We start from the raw sequence: 25,251 nt of genomic DNA on the forward strand, positions 1-25,251 counted from the left end.
TATTTTCTACACTCATTTTAATTTCCAATACTCTCTCAATTTTCCTACTTTATTATTTTATATACTTACTGAAATTTTCAATACTATCTCAATTATTTTGTTATTATTTTAAATCCTCAATAAAATTTTCAATACCCTCTATTTTAATTTTTTTTCTCTTTTATACTTTTTAATTATCAATTATTATATAATTTTTTAAAAAAAGGCAAGTAATAGAACTAGAAATTTTTATTCCTTTAAATCCTAAAGGGATATTTAGATAAAATTAAGTTCATACATTTTTTGCTAATTTCTTTAAAAAAATTAATTTCATCTCTAATTTTTTTAATCAGGTTCAAGTTTTTATTTATTAAATTTTTCTTAAAGATAAATTATTTTCTTTTTTTTTCTTATTTTAATTTGATTGAAAGATTTTTAAGAAAAATTAAAATATTTTTACAAATATAACTTCAATTTTGAATCAATAAAATTTTTCTCTAATTTTTTTTGTCTAAACTGCCCTTAAACCATCCCTAAACCACTTCCAAACAGTCCTCCAAACTGTCTTGAACCGTTCTTTTTCGAATCGCCCTTCAAACCATTTTAAATCAGGGCTCAAATCGGAATCGACGATTTAGGAACCATATTTCAAACCATCTTCTAGTGATTTGGTTCAGGTTCATGATTTCATTAAATCTAAATCAGCAGTTCCTGAACCGTGGCCACCCCTGGTTATAAGCTTAACCATAAAGGAGGAAAAAAATATAACTGTTTGCCATTTGATTCAACAACCGACAAATTTTTTCAATTGTGATATTGGAATGTGAACAGATCGAGCCTTCGATTTTAAAAAAGCAAAGACTGCAAGGTAAAAATTAAGAAAGAAGCTAGACGTAGATCTCTCAATCAATCTACTTTCACAGAACATGAGCTGTCCCATGGCCATTTTTGAGAGAGAGAGGGATAGGTCGACTGGAACGTAACGATGACAGCTTGCTTTCTGACATGAGTGGGCGATATAGCTATGAAGTTGCTGGTTGCCGTATTGAGTGTTTCTAGAGTTAAATGTTTTGTCAGAAAGTTTGCTGAGCTTTTAATTACTCTCTCAGTACCATTCAAAGTCCTTGTCGTTCAATTCCATCCAATTCCTTGTACTTTCCACCACATAGAGATTTTTTTTGGGTTATAGCAGGTTCAGTACACAACCATTTCTGCTATATTTTGAAAATCACCCTTTTAGATTTTACTCTACAAAGTAGTTTAATCTATCATTTAGACCTTATTTAATTTAATTTTATAATAAAATTTATTTTATTTATAAATAAATTTTATTATAAAATTCATTTGTAAATAAATTTTTTTATTTCATTTATTTTACATTAAATATAAAATTTATTTGAAAGGAAATGAATTTTATATTTAAAATAAATAAAATAAAATAAAATGATATATAGTAAGAGAATAATTTTATCACTTGAAACATATATGATTTTAAATTTGAAATTCATTTGTAAATTCTATCGATTATGATGAAATTTGATTTAATTAAAATAAATTTCATAAAATTAATTATTAAGAATTTTAAATAAATTTTTATTTAAATCAAATACTAAAATTTAGATTTATATTTGTGAAACTCATTTATACCAAACACTACCATAATTGTTTTGGATAGATTTTTATGGGCTAAATGTTTAATTTTATTCTACATATTTATTCGGATGTTTAATTTAACCTATTTTAATTTTTTTGTTAAATTAATTCAAAAGTTTCAATTTAAATGCAATTTCATTAAAAATTTAAAAATTTTGGCTAAATTTCTTGATTTAGACATAAAATAATAAGTTCAATTTCTTGATTTTGAGATAAATTGATGTTAAATTAAAAATTTTAAATTAATTTAAAAAAAATTAAAAAAAGTGTTAAATTAAACATTTTCAATAAGTATAGATTTGAAATCAAGTATTAAGCCGATTTTTATGACTTATCCCATCAAATGCATCTTTATAATTAGGCAAACATACCATACTATTAATAGTTAACAAATTAATACCCTTTGTATTATTGTAATAGTTGATTTAGAAAAAAAATTTTTGTCCCACTTTATTTGCTATTTTAAAAAATTATAAAGCATTAATTTTTTTTTTCAACTTTTTTAATAAGCAAAAGCAAATTTATTAGAATAAAAAAAACTTTGAAGGTACACGATACATAAACCAAACATGACGCGAACAAACCAAAAGATAATGAGCCTTGACAAGGATGAAGCAAAAGCCCAAAACCATATTAACCAAAAGCTAGGGATTCAAATACTAACAACAGCAAGCAAATCGGCTTAATGCTTTTTTTTTTTTTTTTAACTTAACCATTGTTTATTATTATTTTCGATGCATTTATCTTTTCTTAACACTTTTCTATATTCTAATAATACTATAAAGCTATTTTAGTCAATTATTAATATTTTTTTATCAAAATGGTGCTATTTAATTATTTCTATAATCTTTATGCAAAAACCTTAAGTAACTATTGAAATGGGACGAGGGACTAATTAACAATCATAAACAAAATAAAATTTTATTCTAATTAAGACATTTCAGTAAGTTTGTTGGTCAGTTTTGCTTAGCTGCAGTTGTTCAAGACTAACTAATTAAAGCAAGATTATTTGCTTTGGTCATTGCTAAAAACAGATATCATAACCCATTACAGTTTGTTGTTATATAAATCTTCGGCGATTATTTCTTGATTCAACTCATATAAAATAAAAGCACAAGGAAGTCATTAATGATCAACTTGAAAGCTAAAACTTTTCTGTAAAATTCAAAAAAAAAGAAAAAAAAAAGATGAAGCAAACAACATTGAGGCAAATCCAATGTGTTCTCCTTCTCCTCCTTGAATTAGCAATTAGAAGAAGTGAAGGAAAATTTGAACTTGCATTTGGAAAAGGGTATGGAACAGAAACAAATCCACTTCGAAGATACCATGTTCATATAGTTAATGGGTTGAAAAACAACACCTTGCAAGTCCATTGTGCATCTGCAGATGATGATCTTGGAGTTCATAATCTTGTTCCTAAGCAAGAACAAGAATGGGCCTTCAGGATGAACTTTCAAGGCACCACTCTTTTCCACTGTAAATTGTCATGGACGGGTGGACGACAACATTTTAATGCGTTTGTCCCTCAGAGACGATTTGTCGTTTTGCATTGTGCTGATTACACACATTGTTATTGGCGAGCACAAGAGGATGGTGTTTACTTAATCAGAGAATTTAATAGAGAATATGACTTAATGTATTCTTGGCTTAATTAGTCATCATCATTAATTTATCAAGTTTTATGTATTTGGCCTTAAATTTAATTACCAAAAATAATATATAGATTAATCATTTTGGACTGAATGATTTGGATATAAATGTTATTTGAATCAATTAGGTTTACGTGTGTTATAATTAGTATCACAGATATTCTGAATTAGAAAATTGTACATAACAAATACATCTACAAGGAAATGGCTATTCGTGTCTAGTGGTGAGATGGAGTCACCGGTGCAGTAATTAATAACAACATACGATGAAACAGCAACCTCACTTTAGTAAAATGAGCAACAACTCCCTTCTAAATCTTCGGTTGTTGTTTTTTCTTTCTACGTGTATAAAAATCTTCTTTAGCAATCAAAGGGAATCATGCAATTTCTCAATAAGCAAAATTATAAAATTTCTTCTCCTTATTAAGGAGAAAAAAAAAATGAGGCAATTTCCATGTCTAGTAGTCTTCCTGCTTCTGCAAGTATTAGCCTTTGAAAGGAGCAATGCAACAATAATAAGTTCCAAAAATATAATGTGCATGTGGTGAATGGGTTAAGCAACGATGTCCTCGACACCCATTGCAAATCAGCAGATAATGATCTTGGAGTTCATCATCTTGCTCCTAACAAAGAACAAGTGCGGAGTTTCAAGCAAAACTTCAAGGGCGCCACTCTTTTCTTTTGTTCATTGTCTTGGAATGGTGGACATATAACATTTGATGTGTTTGTGGCTTCCGATGGAAATAGTTTTGTCGACATGCATTGTTTAGAATGGGAGGATTGCTATTGGCGAGCCCAACATGATGGCATTTACTTACACAATGCGTACACTCAAGACTTCATGTTCATGTACGGTTGGTTTTAGGGATGGAAATTGTTTAGGCATTTTTTAGTATTTCAATCAATTCAATCTAATCCTAATAAAATAAATTTAAAAATTATATAATCAAATTTAAAATAAATTTATATTTAATAATAGTATTCATATATGATTTATTCAAATTCAAATTTTATAATTACTTACTGAAACTTGTTGATTTAAATAATTAAAGAAATATAAAATATATATTTTTAAAATAATATTTTCAAATTTCAGAATATTATATTTTAAATGGATAGAATTTAAATAATTTTATAAAATTATTAAATTTTAAAAGTATAAACTATTAGTAAATAATATATATATATATATATTTTTATAAATAATTGTTAATTAAAATGTATAAAATTAACTATATTCGAGTAATATTCCAATAATGACGATTAGATCTGTGATATAATATATTTTAGAATGAAGTTTAACTGAATTTAAAATAGATTCGAATGTTAAAATTAGTAATTATATTTAAATAAAGTAATTTTTGTCTTAAAAATGAATTTCTTAGTTATAAAAATTTGAGGAGTTTGAGAAGCCTATTTCCCAATAGCATACAACCACTTTTTACTTGGTGAAACTTTGGAAATTAAATGGCCTCCCAGAAACAACCATTTCAAGACTCTATATTTAGAATTCTGGTGATAAGAATTGAGTAAGCTCCAAATCACTTTAGTTTAACATTTTAGACCCTTTAATTTTAAAATATTTATGGGTATAAAAATGAGATTTCTACAATTAATTAGCTTTAACTCTTTGAATCATCTTCTCAATGGTGAGCTCTCAAGCTCAAGCTCTGGCCAAAGCTAATTGTAAAAAATAATAATAATAAATTTCATGGGACTTTATTTAATACAATGGAATACTCAATACAGTAAGCTTATCTCATCATCTTACAAGAACATACCCAGTACTTAAAACAAAACAAATTGATCAGGAAGCAAGAGAATTGAGCTCGAAATTAAAAGTTCAATTTTTACTGTTCATGCAGCGCTTGACCGACTCCGCATTTTCTTTCACAAATTCCTTGGATTCCTCGGCTTTTCCTGAAACTTTGTCCTTAATCGTTTGTGAGGTGTCTTTAACAGAGCCCCATGCATCCTGGATTGTTTGTTTTGCTTTCTCTGTCACATCTTGTGCCACCTTTGAAACTTCTCCCGCTGCTTCTTTCGTTTTCTGGCTCACCTACAGTATTACATAATTAATCAAAAATTATAATTCATTAGTCTAAGTCTCCCATTAATTACTCTATTAATCCAATAATTATTATTACTTCTTCAGCCACAGAAGCAGCCTTGTTTTTCACATCTTGACCGACGTTCTTTGCTTCATTTATTCCTTGTTTTGTCGCCTGAGAAGCCGTTTCAGATGCGTTTGATGCCTCTTTACGTGAATGTGCCTGCGATATATCTATACAAAATTAGAATACAAATTCAATACAATACGTATATAATAGAAAATAATTGTTTACTTGAAAGGGTTTACCTGGAAATGCCTTGTTGCAGGAACAAAAACCCTGGAGCTCCATGGGCTCTTAGTCACTACTGCACCAATTCTGCAGCACTTGAGAAGGGTGGATGCTAAGGCTAGGCTTGCCATTCTCAATTATATATTTATTGTTATGTGTGTTCTCAAAAAGGGTTAGAAAATATATATAGCTTCTAGTTTTTGGATTATATCCACATCCATTTCCATGTCCATTATATATATGAGAAGAAAGAGAATGAAGTAGGCAGACAGAAATGCCATGTGGATTCTTTTTAGGTGCTGTGATACGATGCTAGCGACATAGTCTCCAATGAGTGGTTTCTAATTCTTGTCAACTTAAAGCAGGACCCAGTATTGTAGGTTTGTTTGTTGTGGTCATGTAATTAGATTTCTAATTTCTATACATCTTCAATGGAATGGGTAAAAGAGGTTTTTAAAGACTGCTAAACAAATGGATTATAAATCATCGCTCTCCTAGAAATAGGGATGGCAATTGTTCCCAAGCCCAATCCTTCTTAATCCACATGTGCTCAATTTTTTTTTCCTAAATCCGCCCCAATCCAGTAACATGAATATTGGGTTTGATTGATCGAAACTGAGAGGCCTCTGCTGGCCTAAGAATGACTTATGCTTCGAAATTACATCAAGTTTATTAATTTTTTTGATTCCAATTAGATTAGGTGTGTATTTCTAGGAATTACTTTGGTATAAAATTAATTTTCATAATTGAAATGCCTAGCATTTTGCACTGCACTGGTAATCCAATTAATAGTTAATACTAATCTTGGTCTCATAATTACCACCCACTAATTAAGTAGAATGGTGAAATTTAGCCTAATGAACAATTCTAGAACCCATTTTTAGCAATAGATAGCTTCAGATAAAAACATATATAGGATTAAGCTGGTGATAACTTGAGAACTCTTAGTGTTTCTCAACAATGCCACTGGGCTTGTCTGCAAAATTCTTTGCACAAATGCGTTAAAATTTACGAGAAAATGCAAGTAATGATTCACTGGGTTCACAGGTTGACCAAGCAAAATTACAGTACAGGAAAACCATTGAATTGGCTCTAAGAGTTGGTAAGTAATGATCATAATCTTTGAAACATCAGCTAGTGTCTAACCCATTAGCAAAATTTCCAACTTTGTTTAAATATGTCAAATGGGAAATTCCAGAAAATTACATATATTGGTTGAAATTGAATAAATATAAACACCTTTTTAAATTACTCTGCCTGATTGTACTAGTGTGCTTGTTAGTAACTTTTAATTATTAGCTTAAAAAGAGAGAAAAGCAAATATACTAACTTAAGCTTGTGTAATGGGAAATTCTTACGTAACTTTAGTCTATTATAAAGCTAAAATATAAATATTTAATATTTATATATTTAACAGGTAGATTTTATCTTGTGTTTAGACTTAATTTATAATAAAGTAAATTTAGATAAAAAAGTCCGTGTAAAGAGGCATCACTGTATCAAGAATAATTTATATTTCTAGTAATAAAAATAAAGAAACTTGGCAATATTTTGAAAAAAAAAATAGCAAGGATTGTCTTAATTAAGTCCAATTAGGCTTGGATGATAATAAGTAGAGTATAGACGAAAATTACTTTATTCTTAATAATTTTAATATTTGAATTTATTTAAATTTAATTAAATTTATTTTAAATATAAATATTATTTTTTAAATTCAATTGTCATTATTCAAATGTTATTAGTTTAATTAATTATTTATAAAAAATATTATTTATTAATATTTTATATTTTAAAATATTATTATAAAATATATTTTATATTTAATTAATATTTGTATTAATGAGTTTAATAGTAATTACTCAATCCATACAATTTAAATTCAAATCAATCACGTATATTGACCATCCTTCTTGCTTATTCGTGACTGTAACACAATCCTTCATGAATCTTAAGAAAGGCAAGCAATTTTTTTTTTTTCTGATGCTAATCGATTTTATTCTATTAATTAAGATCAAATCCAATCAATTCAAATGCCCGAAAATGTCCAAACTATTCGTAACACCTGCAGATTAAGTAGTCCGTACATTCTACTATTCCGGTGACTAGTATATCTCCGGATGGCTAGAATGTCTGAGAGTATGTTTAACTTATATAGAAGAGACATAAATAAAATTGATAAAGATCAAATGAGGTTGAATAAAAATAAGAGAAACAAAGCACAAATCGGTTAAATGAGCCGATGGTCAAGGCGATGGGTGATCGACATGAGAAACGACTGCAAACTCAATTGCTATCCTAAATTAGTATGGGACCCCATGATATCCTTAGTTAAGGGATAATTGCGAAACTATTGGGAACTAGAAAATCATGGAAATAAAAAGGGAATAAGCATAAATAAGTGAATCAAAACTTAAAGACTCATCGGGCAATATTAAAAAGATGGACTATAACCCGATGAGAGGCATTTTGATCAATTCACCTCTAGAGGTGACTTTTGACCTAGATATCCATTAAATTGTACGAGATTAAAATATTGAAAAAGAATTAAAAATATGAAATAGTGTATGAAAAAAAAGCAAAAGGATTAAAAATCCAAATTTTAATTGATTTATGACATCATCATATCTTTAGCATGACGTAATATAAATTATAATTTAAATTAATTCATTTTTGGATAATTATCTTATAAAGAGACAAAGAAATAATTGAATTAAAAACACATGTCCTTCAACCTTATGGCGGCTCCCTTGGTTCCCTATCCTTCAACCATTTTTATCCATCCAAGCTTTCAAAACCTTGCTCTTCCTTCCAATTTCCCATATAAAATTTGTAGAAAACCTCTAATCAAGCCTCAAAGTGAAAATTTGGAGAAAGAAAATCTAGGAAATTGAAGGGAATAGAATATTGAAATTCATCAATTGAGGTAAGTGCACTTCAAGCGATTCTACACAATTAACTCTTGAATCTAAGTTCAAATATGTAGTAATAACATAAGAAAAGATGAGAATCATGTTTGAAACTTGAAGAGGGAATTTCAGCCAGCTTAGGGACTTTTAGGATTTTGATGAGTTTGATGCCATTAAACTTGAAATCTAGCTTAGGTATGATGATTGGCATGATTGGTAAGTTGAATTACATGTGTTACATGAATTGTGAATTTGAAAGTCAGGGTTTTGAGGGAAAATTTTGGGGTTTGGTGCTGGAATGTTAAATTGATATTGTTGAGGTCAAATATTGACCATTTGATGAGAACTGGTTAAGTTTTGAAGTTGGTTGTGAAGTTGAATTATGGAATTGGAAGTGTAATTTCTATGCAGGAATTCTGGACCTCTGAGTCCAGTGAGTTTATGTGGCTATAAGTAGAGTTACATTGCTCCAATCGGTGTGAGCAAATTGGAGATTAAACCTAAGACATAATGCTAGAAATTTCATGAAGAAAGCTTGCCTAGAAACTGACCATAGCTTTCCCTAAAATTTGCTTGAATCCGGATGTGGTATTCTGGACCTGGACAGAATGACCAAATGAATAGTACTTAGTAAATTAGGCATAACTCACCCTAGAAAACTCCAAATTAAGTGATTCTTGAACCAATGGAAACCTGAGACATAGGAGAACAACTCTTATGAAGAACATAGAGCCAAATTATGACTCTAACCTAATCAAATTGCTAGACAAAATTAATCCACCAAAATTGCCCTGGGCTAAACCTGAATCTGGAAAATGTGAAGGATTAGCCATCCAACCAGTTTTAACAAAATTGTCATAACTTAGGCTACAAAAATGCAAATTAGGTGATATCAAAACCAAAATGTTCATAAAACATAGGACTACAAACTTTATGTTTTGACCAAAATTCAGTTCATAGGGCAAGATAGGGGAATTGTTTGGATAAGTCAAGAATCCTAAATCTGAAATTCCTACTCCTTAGCTATTCGGCCTTGTAACCTCCGAATGGTTATCAGGCCATAACTTCCTCTACATAACTCCAATTAAAGTGATTCAAAATGATTTGGAAACCTAAGATAGAGGCCTAAAATATTGTTTTGGAGACTAGGGCCAAATTATGAGCTTAAGATGCTCGGATATAAAATTCAAAGTTAAGGTACAAATCTGGAAACCTAGAATCTCAGGATATGGCATTTGGAACAGTGTTTGATAATCTGGCCATATCTTGATATCCAAAACTCTAAATTGAGTGATTCAAACTGAAAAATAAAACTAAGATATAAAAGAACAATTTTCATTAAGATCACTTTCCCAAATTATGACTGAAATTAGGTTGAAATGTGTAACACCCTCACTGTAGCAATTCTGTACATTCTACTGTTCCGGTGACCGGTGTCAGTCCGGATAGCTAGAACATCTGGAAAAATATTTAGACTAGAGTGAGGAGTCATAAATAACTCAAATAATAATAAAAAAAAATTTAGGAAAAATTTTAGAAATAAAATACAATCAAGTTAAATGAGCCGATGCCCTAGCGATGGGTAACCCAGTGGGAAGTTGCGGTTTTCGCAACTAGAAGCCCTAAACTCGGGAGAAATTTCATGAAATAATTTTTGAGACTCCAGAGAAGAGTCATTGAGGTTTCTATGGTATTAGAATGTCAAGAAAAGGCTTAGAAAATTTATTCAATCGGTACAGACAATTTTAGTCTTTTAAGCAAAACGAAGGGCATTTTGGTCATTTTCCCTTCAGAAAAGATTTTTAACCAACTTGTCCAGTCAAGTAAGTGAAATTTATGACATAAAATGTAAATTAATATTGATGAAAAATTTATTAAAAATGATAAATGAAAGTAAGAAAACAAAATAAAACAATTGCATGATAATGCTAATTATGACATTATGATGATGTCATTTAAAGTCTACCCACCAATCACCATTCAACAAATATATTTAAAACACATAAAAGAGGATAAAAACTACCTAAAAATCTGCTTCTTCATTTCTTTCCTCCCATGGCCGAAAATTTGTTTCTCTCTCCTCCATTTTCATCATTTTTCAAGCTTAATTCCCTTGATAAATGTCCATAAAAACCCTAATCTCCAAAACAAAAACTTAATTCTAGACCTTGCCTAAGAAATTTGAAGCAAAAGGGAGAGAAGAAAGTGGAGTTGGTAAGTGTGAGAATTTCTTCAATGGAGTTTAGTGCCATATCTCTTCCTTTTATCTTTAAAATTGATGTTAAGAGTATGAAATGAGTTAGAAATTTAAAGAATTGAAAGAATATGTTGAGGAATTAAAAGCCATAAATTTCGGCAGCAATGAGGAACCTTGAGGAAATTATGATTTTGATGGAATTAAATTTGATTAGTAATGTTCTTGATGAGTTGTATATGGTAGAAGTTGAATTATGAGGTCTTATGCATGAATTGAGGTATTGGAAATTAGGAACCTTTAGAGATATTAAGGTTTGGCCATGTTGATGGTAAATGAAAGTTCTAATGGTCAATTAATGACCATTTGGTTAAGTATAATGAGGAATTGAAGTGAAGTGTAGCTTTGGATTTGAGGTTGGGTGTGCTGCCTTGAGTGCCCTGCAGTCTAGATGTGAGTCCAGCATGTTTGGGCAGCTATAACTTGGGTTGTGTAGGTTTAATTGGTGCAAGGCTAATTGGAAAAAAAATTAGACACATAATGGCATAATTTTGATGAAGGAAACCTATCCAGAAAACAAACTTAGGATGTCCTAAAAAATTAACCAAATCCGGGTAGCACTAATTCTACTGGGGCAAAATGACCAAATGAACAGTGTTCATTCATTTTCTCATAACTCAGCGTAGAAAGGTCCAATTGACCTAAAATTTATATCAATGGAAAGTTGAGGCAATTTAGAACAACTTTCATGTAGAACACACACTCAAATTCTAGACTTAACTAATTAAAATTGCTAGCCAAATTTGGACTACCAAATCTGGCAGAACCAAAAATTGCCCAGAAATTCTGTATAAAAGCAATCCGACCAATTATGGTGCAACAGCCATAACTTGAGCTAGAAAACTCTAGATGGGGTGATTCAAAAAGTGAAATGTAACTAGACACAATAAAGAACAATTTTGATAAATAATATTTAGCCAAATTCTCACTGTATAATGGCCTATAACTAAAATTTGAAACAGTGAACTCTAGCACCCAAAAACTAAAATTTCTGATTTATTATCCATTGGTTAGAAGCAATGATTGGCAACTAATGCCAATACTTTTGGGAATCAAAATATGGTAAATCTATGTGACTAAAACTCATGTAACTATTATATATGAGAAAGTCAATATTTTGACTTAAATGATCAAATGAATAGTAACCTTACATGTTAAGTACAACTATTCAAGAAATAACTTTATAATATGCCCTAGTAGGCCTAGTGTGATTGGTTTGGATAGATTGGCATCCCAATAGAGTTTTGATAGCAGTACTGCATATGGCTTCATGCCATTCTGTGGTATAATAGCCTATGGCTATACTGATTATAATGTTATACTTGGCTTTATGCCTTATTGCTTTTATGGCTTATTAGCCATTCTATCTGCACACCGAGAGACACATTGTGACCGATGGTGTGACGGCCCAAGGTACCTAGTACCCAATGCTAGTTTACCCATTTATCCAGTCCGATCAATTTGTATAGGTTACTTGGGTATGGAAAAGTATAAATGTAATTGAATTGATTATTAAAGGAAGTAAGTAAATTAAATATCAAGATAAAGAACAAGAATGATTATAATAAAATGAGGCTCAAAGTCATCAAAGAAAATGATTAATAAAATGCTAGAAAGAATTGAAATGAACTGGACTGATGATAAAAAAAAAAGTTATCTATTATTGAATACACTGAGAATTTTAATTATTATGAAATAATTTAAGATAACCTAGAAGGTATTGAATTAAATGATACAAAAATATTAATAATTGAAATATAATTTAAATAAATGTTACAAATGTAGCTTTCATACTAATATTAAGTTAAGAATAATGTTATTAGAATATTAGTATATTGTATATTCTTACTGTAACCTTATGAACTAAGCACCTCCAAAGAGGACTAAATTAGGAAAAGAAAAAAAAAAAGGATATTATATTTTAGAAACCTTATTGAAGCATAATTAGATCTAAATTATTTGAATCATGTTTTATTTCCATCTGTATTTTGTATATTATTTGTTTGTTATATTATTGCACCACTAAGCGAAAATGCTTAGCGCGATGGATTTGTTTCCCTCGTGCAGGTATTGAAGGTGAAGCCCAGCAAATATTAAACAGAGATTTTGGAGTTCTGATCTACAGAAGTGTTTGAAGTATTCAAAGTTGTCACATCCTCAGCAATGCATATAGATAGGGCTCATGTAGGTCATAATTTGTATGCTTTATAAAATGCTTAGTTATAGTATTGTAATGTAAATTATGAAAATGTAATTAATAGGTATGTGATGTAAATTAATAAATCAGTTAATTCATATGTAATTAATTCGTATATCATGTAAATTGTAAATTTATTCAATTAGTTTGCAAATTATGTAAATTAATGGAAATATGAGAATTTTGATATTTGAATGGAATATGAAGGAAAGTGGATGAAAATGAATATGAGAATTGAAATACATGGATGAATTATTGTATAGAAAATATTTTTGAGATTTTTAAACAGGTAAATATTGAAATACGCCAAATGATAATAAAATAGAGGAAACTCCACTAGTTTCTCCTTAGAAAAATAATTGATATTAAAATATAACGAGATTAAATTATTAAAGGAATAAAGTAAGATAAGATAGGGTGCTCCGGCACCGAGTTTGACATGCCTTGCTCGGCTATACTGTAGACGGGTGAGGGGTGTCACATTTAATGGTATCAAAGCATGGTTTAGGCATTCCTAGGCATAAATAGATAGAAAGGAATAGTGTGCATAACATGCATTGCATTCATATGAGTCGATGTGACACTAATGCAGATCTGTTTTCTCTTGTAAGGTGAATAAATAAGGAGGTAGTAGCTCCTCGACTATTTATACCTGGTAAATTTCGAGGATAAAATTTTTGTTAGAGGGAAAGAATTGTAACACCCTCACTGTAGCAATTCCGTATATTCTACTGTTCCGGTGATCGGTGTCGGTCCGGACAGCTAGAACGTCTGGAAAAACATTTAGACTAGAGTAAGGAGTCATAAATAACTCAAATAATAATAAGAAAAATTTAGAAAAAATTTTAGAAATAAAATACAACCAAGTTAAATGAGCCGGGGCCCTAGCGATGGGTAACCCAGTGGGAAGTTGCGATTTTTGCAGCTAGAAGCCCTAAACTTGGAAGAAAATTCATAAAATAATTTTTAGGACTCCAGAGAAGAGTCATTGAGGTTTCTATAGTATTAGAATGCCAAGAAAATGCTTAGAAAATGTATTCAATCGGTACAGACAATTTTAGTATTTCAAGCAAAACGAATGGCATTTTGGTCATTTCACCTTCAGAGACAATTTTTGACCAACTTGTCCAGTCGAGTAAGTGAAATTTATGACATAAAATGTAAATTAATATTGATGAAAAATTTATTAAAAATGATAAATGAAAGTAAGAAAACAAAATAAAAATAATTGCATGATAATGCTAATTATGACATCATAATGATGTCATTTAAAGTCTACCCACCAATCACCATTCAACAAATATATTTAAAAAACATAAAAGAGGATAAAAAACCATCCAAAAATCTACTTCTTCATTTCTTTCCTCCCATGGCCGAAAATTTGTTTCTCTCTCCTCCATTTTCTTCATTTTTCAAGCTTAATTCCCTTGGTAAATGTCCATAAAAGCCCTAATCCCCAAAACAAAAACTTAATTCTAGACTTTGCCTAAGAGATTTGAAGCAAAAGGGAGAGGAGAAAGTGGAGTTGGCAAGCTTGAGAATTTCTTCAGTGGAGTTTAGTGCCATATCTCTTCCTTTTCTCTTTAAAATTGATGTTAAGAGTATAAACTGAGTTAGAAATTTAAAGAATTAAAAGAATATATTGAGGAATTGAAAGCCATTAATTTTTACAGCCATGAGAAACCTTGAGGAAATTATTATTTTGATGGAATTAAATTTGATTAGTAATGTTCTTGATGAGTTGTATATGGTAGAAGTTGAATTATGAGGTCTTATGCATGAATTGAGGTATTGGAAATTAGGGTTTTGAGCTATATTAGGGTTTGGCCATATTAATGGTAAATGGAAGTTCTAATAGTCAATTAGGGATCATTTGGCTGAGTATAATGAGGAATTGAAGTAAAGTGTAGCTTTGGATTTGAGGTTGGGTGTGCTACCTTGAGTGCCCTGCAGGTCTGGATGTGAGTCCAGCATGTTTGGACAGATATAACTTGGGTTGTGTAGGTTCAATTGGTGCAAGGCCAATTGGACATGAAATTAAACACATAATGGTATAACTTTGATAAAGGAAACCTGTCTAAAAAAATAAACTTAAGATGCCCTAAAAAATTAACCAAATCCAGGTAGCACCAATTCTGCCTGGGCAAAATGACCGAATGAACAGTGTTCATTCATTTGATTATAACTCAGTGTAAAAAGGTCCAATTGACCTAAAATTTATATCAATGGAAAGCTGAGGCAATTTAAAACAACTTTCATGTAGAACACAAACTCAAATTCTAGACTTAACTAAATGAAATTGCTAGCCAAAGTTGAACTACCAAATCTGGCAGAACCAAAAATTGCTCAGAAATTCTGGGTAAAGATAATCCGACCAGTTATGGTGCAATAGCCATAACTTGAGCTAAAAAAACTCTAAATTGAGTGATTCAAAAAGTGAAATGTAACTAGACACAATAAAGAACAACTTTGATGAAGAACATTTGGCCAAATTCTCATTGTATAATGGCCTAATGGAACAGTGAACTCTAGCACCCAAAAATTGAAATTTTTGATTTATTATCCATTGATTAGAAGCAATGATTGGCAACTAATGGCAACACTTTTGGGAACCAAAATGTGGTAAATCTATGTGACTAAAACTCATATAACTATTATATATGAGAAAGTCAATATTTTGACTTAAATGACCAAATGAATAGTAACCTTATATGTTAAGTATAAATATTCAAGAAATAGCTTTGTAATATGCACTAGTAGGCCTAGTGTGATTGGTTTGGGTAGGTTGGCATGTCAATAGGGTTCTGATAGCAGAACTGCGTATGGCTTCATGCCATTCTACGATATGATAGCCTATGGCTATACTGATTATGATGTTATACTTGGCTTTATGCCTTATTGCTTTTATGGCTTATTAGCCATTCTGTCTGCACACCGAGAGACACATTGTGACCGATGTTGTGCAGACAGAATGGCCAATAAGCACCCTGAGGTACCTGGTACCTAGTGCTAGTTTACCCATTTATCTAGTCCGGTCAATTTGTATAGGTTACTTGGGCATGAAAAAGTATAAATGTAATTGAATTGATTATTAAAGAAAGTAAGGAAATTAAATATCAAGATAAAGAACAAGAATGATTACAATAAAATGAGGCTCAAAGTCATCAAAGAAAATGATTAATAAAATGCTAGAAAGAATTAAAATGAACTGGACTGATGATAAAAAAAAAAAAAAGTTATCTATTATTGAATACACTGGGAACTTTAATTATTATGAAATAATTTAAGATAACCTAGAAGGTATTTAAATGATACAAAAATATTAATAATAGAAATATGATTTAAATAAATGTTACAAATGTACCTTTCATAATAATATTAAGTTAAGAATAATGCTATTAGAATATTAGTATATTTTATATTCTTACTGTAACCTTATGAACTAAGCACCTCCAAAGAGGATTAAATTAGGAAAAGAAAAAAAAAGGATATTAAATTTTAGAAACCTTATTGAAACATAATTAGATCTAAATTATCTGAACCATATTTTATTTCCATCTTTATTTTCTATATTATTTCTTTGTTACATTATTGCACCACTAAGCAGAAATGCTTAACGCAATGGATTTGTTTCCTTCGCGCAGGTACTAAAGGTAAAGCCAGCGAATATTAAACAGAGATTTTAGAGTTCTGATCTACAGAAGTGTTTGAAATATTCAAAGTTGTCACCTTCTCAGCAATGCATGTAGATAGAGCCCATATAGGTCATAATTTGTATGTTATGTAAAATGCTTAGTTATAGTATTATAATGTAAATTATGAAAATATAATTAATAGGTATGTGATATAAATTAATAAATCGATTAATTCATATGTAATTAATTTATATATCATGTAAATTATAAATTTATTTAATTAGTTTGCAAATTATGTAAATTAATAGAAATATGAGAATTTTGATATGTGAATGGAGTATGAAGGAAAGTACGTAGATGGAAATGAATATGAGAATTAAAATACATGGATGAATTATTGTATGGAAAATATTGTTGAGATTTTTAAACAGGTAAATATTGAAATACGCTAAACGATAATAAAATAGGGGAAACTCCACTGGTTTCTCCTTAGAAAAATAATTGATATTAAAATATAACGAGATTAAATTATTAAAGGAATAAAGTAAGATAAGATAGGGTACTCCGGCACCGAGTGTGACATGCCTTGCTCGGCTACACTGTAGACGGGTGAGGAGTGTCACATTTAATGGTATCAAAGCATGGTTTAGGCATTCCTAGACATAGATAGATGGAAAGGAATAGTGTGCATAACATGCATTGCATTCATATGAGTCGAGGTGACACTAATGCAGATCTGTTTTCTCTTGTAAGGTGAAGAAATAAGGAGGTAGTAACTCCTCGACTATTTACACCGGGTAAATTTTGAGGACGAAATTTTTGTTAGAGGGAAAGAATTGTAACACCCTCACTGTAGCAATTCCGTACATTCTACTGTTTCGGTGACCGGTGTCGGTCCGGACAGCTAGAACATCTGGAAAAATATTTAGACTAGAGTAAGGAGTCATAAATAACTCAAATAATAATAAGAAAAATTTAGAAAAAATTTTAGAAATAAAATACAACCAAGTTAAATGAGCCGGTGCCCTAGCGATGGGTAACCCAGTGGGAAGTTGCAGTTTTCGCAGCTAGAAGCCCTAAACTCGGGAGAAAATTCATGAAATAATTTTTGAGACGCTAGAGAAGAGTCATTGAGGTTTCTATAGCATTAGAATGCCAAGAAAATGCTTAGAAAATGTATTCAATTGGTACAGATAATTTTAGTCTTTTAAGCAAAACGAATGGCATTTTGGTCATTTTGCCTTTAGAGACGATTTTTGACCAACTTGTCTAGTCGAGTAAGTGAAATTTATGACATAAAATATAAATTAATATTGAAGAAAAATTTATTAAAAATGATAAATGAAAGTAAGAAAACAAAATAAAAACAATTGCATGATAATGCTAATTATGACATCATGATGATGTCATTTAAAGTCTACCCACCAATCACCATTCAACAAATATATTTAAAACACATAAAAGAGGATAAAAAACCATCCAAAAATCTACTTCTTCATTTCTTTCCTCCCATGGTCGAAAATTTGTTTCTCTCTCCTCCATTTTCTTCATTTTTCAAAATTAATTCCCTTGATAAATGTCCATAAAAACCCTAATCTCCAAAACAAAAACTTAATTCTAGACCTTGCCTAAGAGATTTGAAGCAAAAGGGAGAGGAGAAAGTGGAGTTGGCAAGCTTGAGAATTTCTTCAATGGAGTTTAGTGCCATATCTCTTCCTTTTCTCTTTAAAATTGATGTTAAGAGTATGAAATGAGTTAGAAATTTAAAGAATTGAAAGAATATATTGAGGAATTGAAAGCCATTAACCTTGAGGAAATTATTATTTTGATGGAATTAAATTTGATTAGTAATGTTCTTGATGAGTTGTATATGGTAGAAGTTGAATTATGAGGTCTTATGCATGAATTGAGGTATTGGAAATTAGGGTTTTGAGCTATATTAGGGTTTGGCCATATTAATGGTAAATGAAAGTTCTAATAGTTAATTAGTGATCATTTGGCTGAGTATAATGAGGAATTGAAGTAAAGTGTAGCTTTGTATTTGAGGTTGGGTGTGCTGCCTTGAGTGCCCTGTAGGTCTGGATGTGAGTTCAGCATGTTTGGACAGATATAAATTGGGTTGTGTAGGTTCAATTGGTGCAAGGCCAATTGAACATGAAATTAGACACATAATGGCATAACTTTGATGAAGGAAACCTGTCCAGAAAACAAACTTAGGATGCCCTAAAAAATTAACCAAATCCAGGTAGCACTAATTCTGCCTGGGCAAAATGACCAAATAAACAGTGTTCATTCATTTGGTTATAACTCAGGGTAAAAAGGTCCAATTGACCTGAAATTTATATCAATGGAAAGCTGAGGCAATTTAAAACAACTTTCATGCAGAACACAAACTCAAATTCTAGACTTAACTAAATGAAATTGCTAGCTAAAGTTGGACTACCAAATCTGGCAGAATCAAAAATTACTCAGAAATTCTGGGTAAAGGCAATCCGACCAGTTATGGTGCAACAGCCATAACTTGAGCTAAAAAACTCCAAATGAAGTGATTCAAAAAGTGAAATGTAACTAGACACAATAAAGAACAACTTTGATGAAGAACATTTGGCCAAATTCTCACTGTATAATGGCCTAATGGAACAGTGAACTCTAGCACCCAAAAACTGAAATTTCTGATTTATTATCCATTGGTTAGAAGCAATGATTGGCAACTAATGGCAACACTTTTGGGAACCAAAATGTAGTAAATCTATGTGACTAAAACTCATGTAACTATTATATATGAGAATGTCAATATTTTGACTTAAATGACCAAATTAATAGTAACCTTATATGTTAAGTATAAATATTCAAGAAATAGCTTTTTAATATGCACTAGTAGGCCTAGTGTGATTGGTTTGGATAGGTTGGTATGCTAATAGGGTTCTGATAGCAGAACTGCGTATGGCTTCATGCCATTCTACGATATAATAGCCTATGGCTATACTGATTATGATGTTATACTTGGCTTTATGCCTTATTGCTTTTATGGCTTATTAGCCATTCTGTCTGCACACCGGGAGACACATTGTGACCTATGGTGTGCAGACAGAATGGCCAATAAGCGGCCCGAGGTACCTGGTACCCAGTGCTAGTTTACCCATTTATCCAGTCCGGTCAATTTGTATAGGTTACTTGGGCATGGAAAAGTATAAATGTAATTGAATTGATTATTAAAGGAAGTAAGGAAATTAAATATCAAGATAAAGAACAAGAATGATTACAATAAAATGAGGCTCAAAGTCATCAAAGAAAATGATTAATAAAATACTAGAAAGAATTGAAATGAACTGGACTGATGATAAAAAAAAAATGTTATCTATTATTGAATACACTGAGAACTTTAATTATTATGAAATAATTTAAGATAACCTAGAAGGTATTGAATTAAATGATATAAAAATATTAATAATAGAAATATAATTTAAATAAATGTTACAAATATACCTTTCATAATAATATTAAGTTAATATTAAGTTAAGAATAATGCTATTAGAATATTAGTATATTTTATATTCTTACTGTAACTTTATGAACTAAACACCTCCAAAGAGGACTAAATTAGGAAAAGAAAAAAAAAGATATTAAATTTTAGAAACCTTATTGAAGCATAATTAGATCTAAATTATCTGAACTATGTTTTATTTTCATCTGTATTTTCTATATTATTTCTTTGTTACATTATTGCACCAATAAGCAGAAATGCTTAGCGCGATGGATTTGTTTCCTTCGCACAAGTACTGAAGGTAAAGCCAGCGAATATTAAATAGAGATTTTAGAGTTCTGATCTGCAGAAGTGTTTGAAGTATTCAAAGTCACCTCCTCAGCAATGCATGTAGATAGGGCCCATATAGGTCATAATTTGTATATTGTATAAAATGCTTAGTTATAGTATTATAATATAAATTATGAAAATATAATTAATAGGTATGTGATATAAATTAATAAATCGATTAATTCATATGTAATTAATTTTTATATCATGTAAATTGTAAATTTATTCAATTAGTTTGCAAATTATGTAAATTAATGGAAATATGAGAATTTTGATATGTGAATGGAGTATGAAGGAAAGTGGATGAAAATGAATATGAGATTTGAAATACATGGATGAATTATTGTATGAAAAATATTGTTGAGATTTTTGAACAGGTAAATATTGAAATACGCCAAACGATAATAAAATAGAGGAAACGCAGCTGGTTTCTCCTTAGAAAAATAATTGATATTAAAATATAACGAGATCAAGTTATTAAAGGAATAAAGTAAGATAAGATAGGATGCTCCGGCACCGAGTGTGACATGCCTTGCTCGGTTACACTGTAGAGGGGTGAGGGGTGTCACAAAATGGGATTGCAAAGTCAGGGTTCTAAACTGTCTAGAACCCAAACTCCTTGAATTTGCATAAGTACCTTAGGCATTCATTAGATATTAAATTGATTAGTTATTGGAGATAATTTGAATAAGTATTGAGACATTTTCATTGTGTATTTCCAGTGGAAAAATAAGTCTCCTAAAGAGTGGAGAAAAGTTGAACTAAGAAAGAGGAGTATAAAAAGGTTTGTGCACAACTATTTTCTTTTTCTATATTTTAAATTTGGATTTGTCTTGAATAAACTTTATATGAATGAATTTTGTTTTTCTTTGTAATTGTGGAATTTAAAGATGTTGAATTGGCTTTGTATGATTTAAATACAATTACTTTTGTACACTTAAGAATTTAATGCATTATTTTGATGGTTGTGAATTGTGAAACGTGTTTATTGGATTTGCAATGTGACTCTTTGAACGGAAATTATTTGAAATTATTTTGAATCTATTTTGAAACCATAGTTAGCATGGCAATGTGATTGTGTTCCTCATTAGCTTGTCTAATGGGATGATATTGATTGTGATTTCCTCCATTCGTAAGTGTTGAGGTGTGTTGTCAGTTAAGGAAAGATTGAATAAGTACTCATATTTGCTAGCTAGCCCGTGTGTTCTCCTTTAGCCTTTGGTTATTGGGAGTATTGACTTTATAATGGTATACAACCCGATATTGTTTTAGTGTCATGCTCTAAACTGTGCGAATATTTTTAACACCCTTAAATTGTGCATATTTTGCTAAAAAGGGTATTTGAAACAAATGCTTGCTAGTGATTGGACATATTATATTGTTTTTATGGTTCAAGAAAAATATGAATATTTCAATTGCTTTATTATGAATTGGATAAATTATGATTACTTGATCAAATGTTATTCAATAAATGATTTGTGTGATTGAAATTATTAATTTTGATTTTATGAATTTTGAAGAATTTAAATATTTTAAGCCTTTTTGCTATAATTTGTCAAGGTATATTCTGTATTGAATTTCAAATTATTAGTTGTGCATCACTGAGTTCATTGCTCAGCGATAGCTTTGTATACTGTCGTAGGTGAAAGAGATGATAAAGCAGCTGAGTAAGACTACTTGAAGCTGTAACTTGAAGACGTGTTGTGACTATATTCAGGCATATCATAGATGTACCCTTGTAGATTAACTTTTGATGTAATCATATAGCTATTTGTATATATTTACATTTCAACAGTTGTACAAAAAATTTTATAATAAAATTTTGAGATTGTAATTATTGTAATTATTGTAATAGTATTTTGAGACTTTATTTACATGTAAATTTTTGTAATATTAATTTTATTACTTCAATGAATGCAGATATTTAAATTTCTTTCTGAATCCTGTAAATGACGAATAATTTTCTTTGTGATGAAATTCATTGAGAATGAAATGAAATGTTTTGAGGTGATTGAGTTTTACTTGGGTATTATATTTTTTTTGTAAATTATTTTTCAACAGGTTTGAAGAACTGTTTTATCTAGTTTTAGCCGTAACCACGCGAATTTTCTGTAAAATGTTAAAAATGCCTATTTATTTCTAAATAAATTTTATGACACTTACTTGAGTTAAAAACAATTAATTTAAATTTTTATCACTACGTCAAACTCTAAAATGAAATTATTTTGTTAAAATCCTTTGTACTATATTTAATAGACTATTGGTAAACGAAGTACTGTAATTTATTAAGTGTATTACAGGATCATGCCACATCTTGCAGAGAGATAAGATGTGACACTATTGCCATTCCTAAGCCCATCTGTACATGAACCGGAAGTCTTTAGCATATGCAGGGATAAGTATATGCCATCATCTTGAACTGGCCAATAGCAATTCTTCCATCCCAAACAACGCATGTCGACAAAACTATTTTCCTTGGAAGGCATAAACCCATCAAATGTTATATGCCCACCTTTCCAAGACAACGAGCAAAGGAAAGGAGTGGTGCCCTTCATGATGAACTCCAAGATCATCATCTGCTGATTTGCAGCGGGTGTTGAGGACATAACAATCTAAATCACTTTGTTCAAATTGGTTAACTCAACCTAATGTGTGACATATAAATAAATATTAATATTTAGTGGTGTGGCTGACATGGCATTTTCATTATCTCATTACCACAATTGGGAAATTAATGGTAGAGTATAATTGTGCAATTCTCATAAGTCTAGCATCTCATTGGTAATTTTTTAATTCAGAGTGAAATTGTATATTTTTTTAAGTTTTTTTTTTCGGTCATTTTCTCTATAAATAAATGTTAATTTTTAATGGCATGGCTAATGTGGCAGGTTGATGAGGTATTTCTGTTATCTCACAAATGGAAAATTGATGTTAAGGTATAATTATGCAATTCTCAATTTAATTAGTAATTTTTTTTAATTAAGGGTAATTTTTTTAAAATTCAAAATTTTTTTTGTCATTTCTCGTCGTTATTATTATTATTATATATATTGGCAAAAATTATTAAAAACTCAAATTAATACATTATAGTTTGAGATTAATTTAATATTTATGATGTCATTTGTAGAAATCTATATTATGAATTTTAATATAATAAAATGTGTATTATTAGCATACGCAAGCAATTTTATGTTTTCGTGTGGAAGCAAACCACTCCACAATGACTGCTTCAAGTAAATGATAACACTGGGAAATGCCGAAGTGTGCTGACGTGGCAAACTACAATTGCACAAAAAGCAACTGTAGGTCCAGAGCCATGTGAAGAGGCAGCATCTAAGAAAATCCCAACAAAAGCCGCTTTAATGTACGGAGAGCAGAAAACCTTAACAACCAATAGTATGAGGCCATGATGACGCAAAGAACAGGCGGCGAAAACGAGGAGTCTGTCAGATGCTAAACATGAAGGGCAGTGTGAATCTAAGCCAGCTAGAAGGAGCAGATAAAAGACGGAGGATGAAGCGGAAGAGCGCGGTAATTGGTAGATGAGGAAGAGAATAAGGCAAGGAGTTACGTCAGATTTTAGCGACTAAACGTTGCTCTGCGCCGCTTAGTGTACCGAATCCGGACAAAGCTTTTTTCTTGTTCTCCTCTAGAAATGCAAGTTACTACAATGTAGAGAGAGAAAAAGACCAGTGATGAGTAATCGATGGAGTCTATTGTGTTCCTGCGGTTTCCTTTTTACGGTTTTTAAATTTATTATTAATTTTTCTGCCTAGATTATTATTAAAATTATAATAATTTTAATTCAATGAGATACCATTTAGATAAATACTTATATAATATCTTAATATTCTATATAGGATTAATATGTAAAATAGTAAATTAATTAGAAAATAATACTTAAATATATTAGGTAATTATTATTTACAAGGAAAAAATTGTTTTACATACATATAAAAAAACTAAATATTATGTAAAGCACTTATATTTATTTATATGATTTTCATTGGTTTACCATTCCATGATGGTCATTTTATATGTAATTATTGTTATATAATTTTTCCATTTAGCCATGTTCTGTCATATACACATGAAATAATTTATTTCAAAATAAGTCTATACTTTATAAAATATTATATTTTCATGATAAAATATTATTTTTTATTTTTAAATATTAAAAATTATTTATTATTTTTATTAAAATAAAAATTGTAAAAAGAAAAATCTAGAACATGAAAAATAAACTTAGAAAATGTTTAGTCTCCCTAAACCAAAAGCCCATTAAATCTTAAACATAGAATAATCACCCAACATAGTATAATCGCTCCACAAAAATTTAACTCAACAAGTCAAGAAATATACAGAACAATTACTCAACATATCAATCAAACACAGAACAATCCCTTAACACCCAAATCCATAAAACCTTCAAACTCAAAAATTTAAGAAACTAATACACAGCGCAACTCAATAAATCCAAAAATCCATGGCCATGAGAGTTGTTATTGATCAGAAAAGTGTCTCTGGTCACTGGTGATGATATGAACAATCATTCTCTTGAATTAATTATCCTTTAATATCAATTATCGATAAACATATAAAATACAATTTTTATTTAAAATAATCAAAATAAAAGTAATTACAATTATCTTTCAAGCATCACATATTAACAATTTATTGATGATCTAGTCAATTTGAAATATCAACTAAACATGAGAATTTGATCTCAAAAATTTAAGAAACTCATACAACGCAACTCAACAAATCCAAAAATCCATGGCCAAGAGAGTTGTCACTGATTGGAAAAGTATCTTCCATCAGT

General features: G+C 30.0%; 1 protein-coding gene across 1 annotated transcript; it reads right to left on the reverse strand.

Annotated features, from left to right (window-relative positions):
- Window positions 1-4,999: 4,999 nt before the first annotated feature.
- Window positions 5,000-5,814, reverse strand: LOC110667427 (uncharacterized protein At4g13230-like). The gene is made up of 3 exons (XM_021828262.2): window positions 5,641-5,814; window positions 5,429-5,554; window positions 5,000-5,340 (listed from the first exon to the last, which is right to left on the reverse strand). The coding sequence occupies exons 1-3, from the start codon at window positions 5,752-5,754 to the stop codon at window positions 5,125-5,127; spliced, it is 456 nt and encodes a 151-aa protein (XP_021683954.1). The 5' UTR covers window positions 5,755-5,814; the 3' UTR covers window positions 5,000-5,124.
- Between the last annotated feature and the right edge of the window lie 19,437 nt (window positions 5,815-25,251).

This window comes from Hevea brasiliensis, chromosome 10 (assembly GCF_030052815.1).
Source record: "Hevea brasiliensis isolate MT/VB/25A 57/8 chromosome 10, ASM3005281v1, whole genome shotgun sequence".
Classification (NCBI taxonomy): Eukaryota; Viridiplantae; Streptophyta; class Magnoliopsida; order Malpighiales; family Euphorbiaceae; genus Hevea; species Hevea brasiliensis.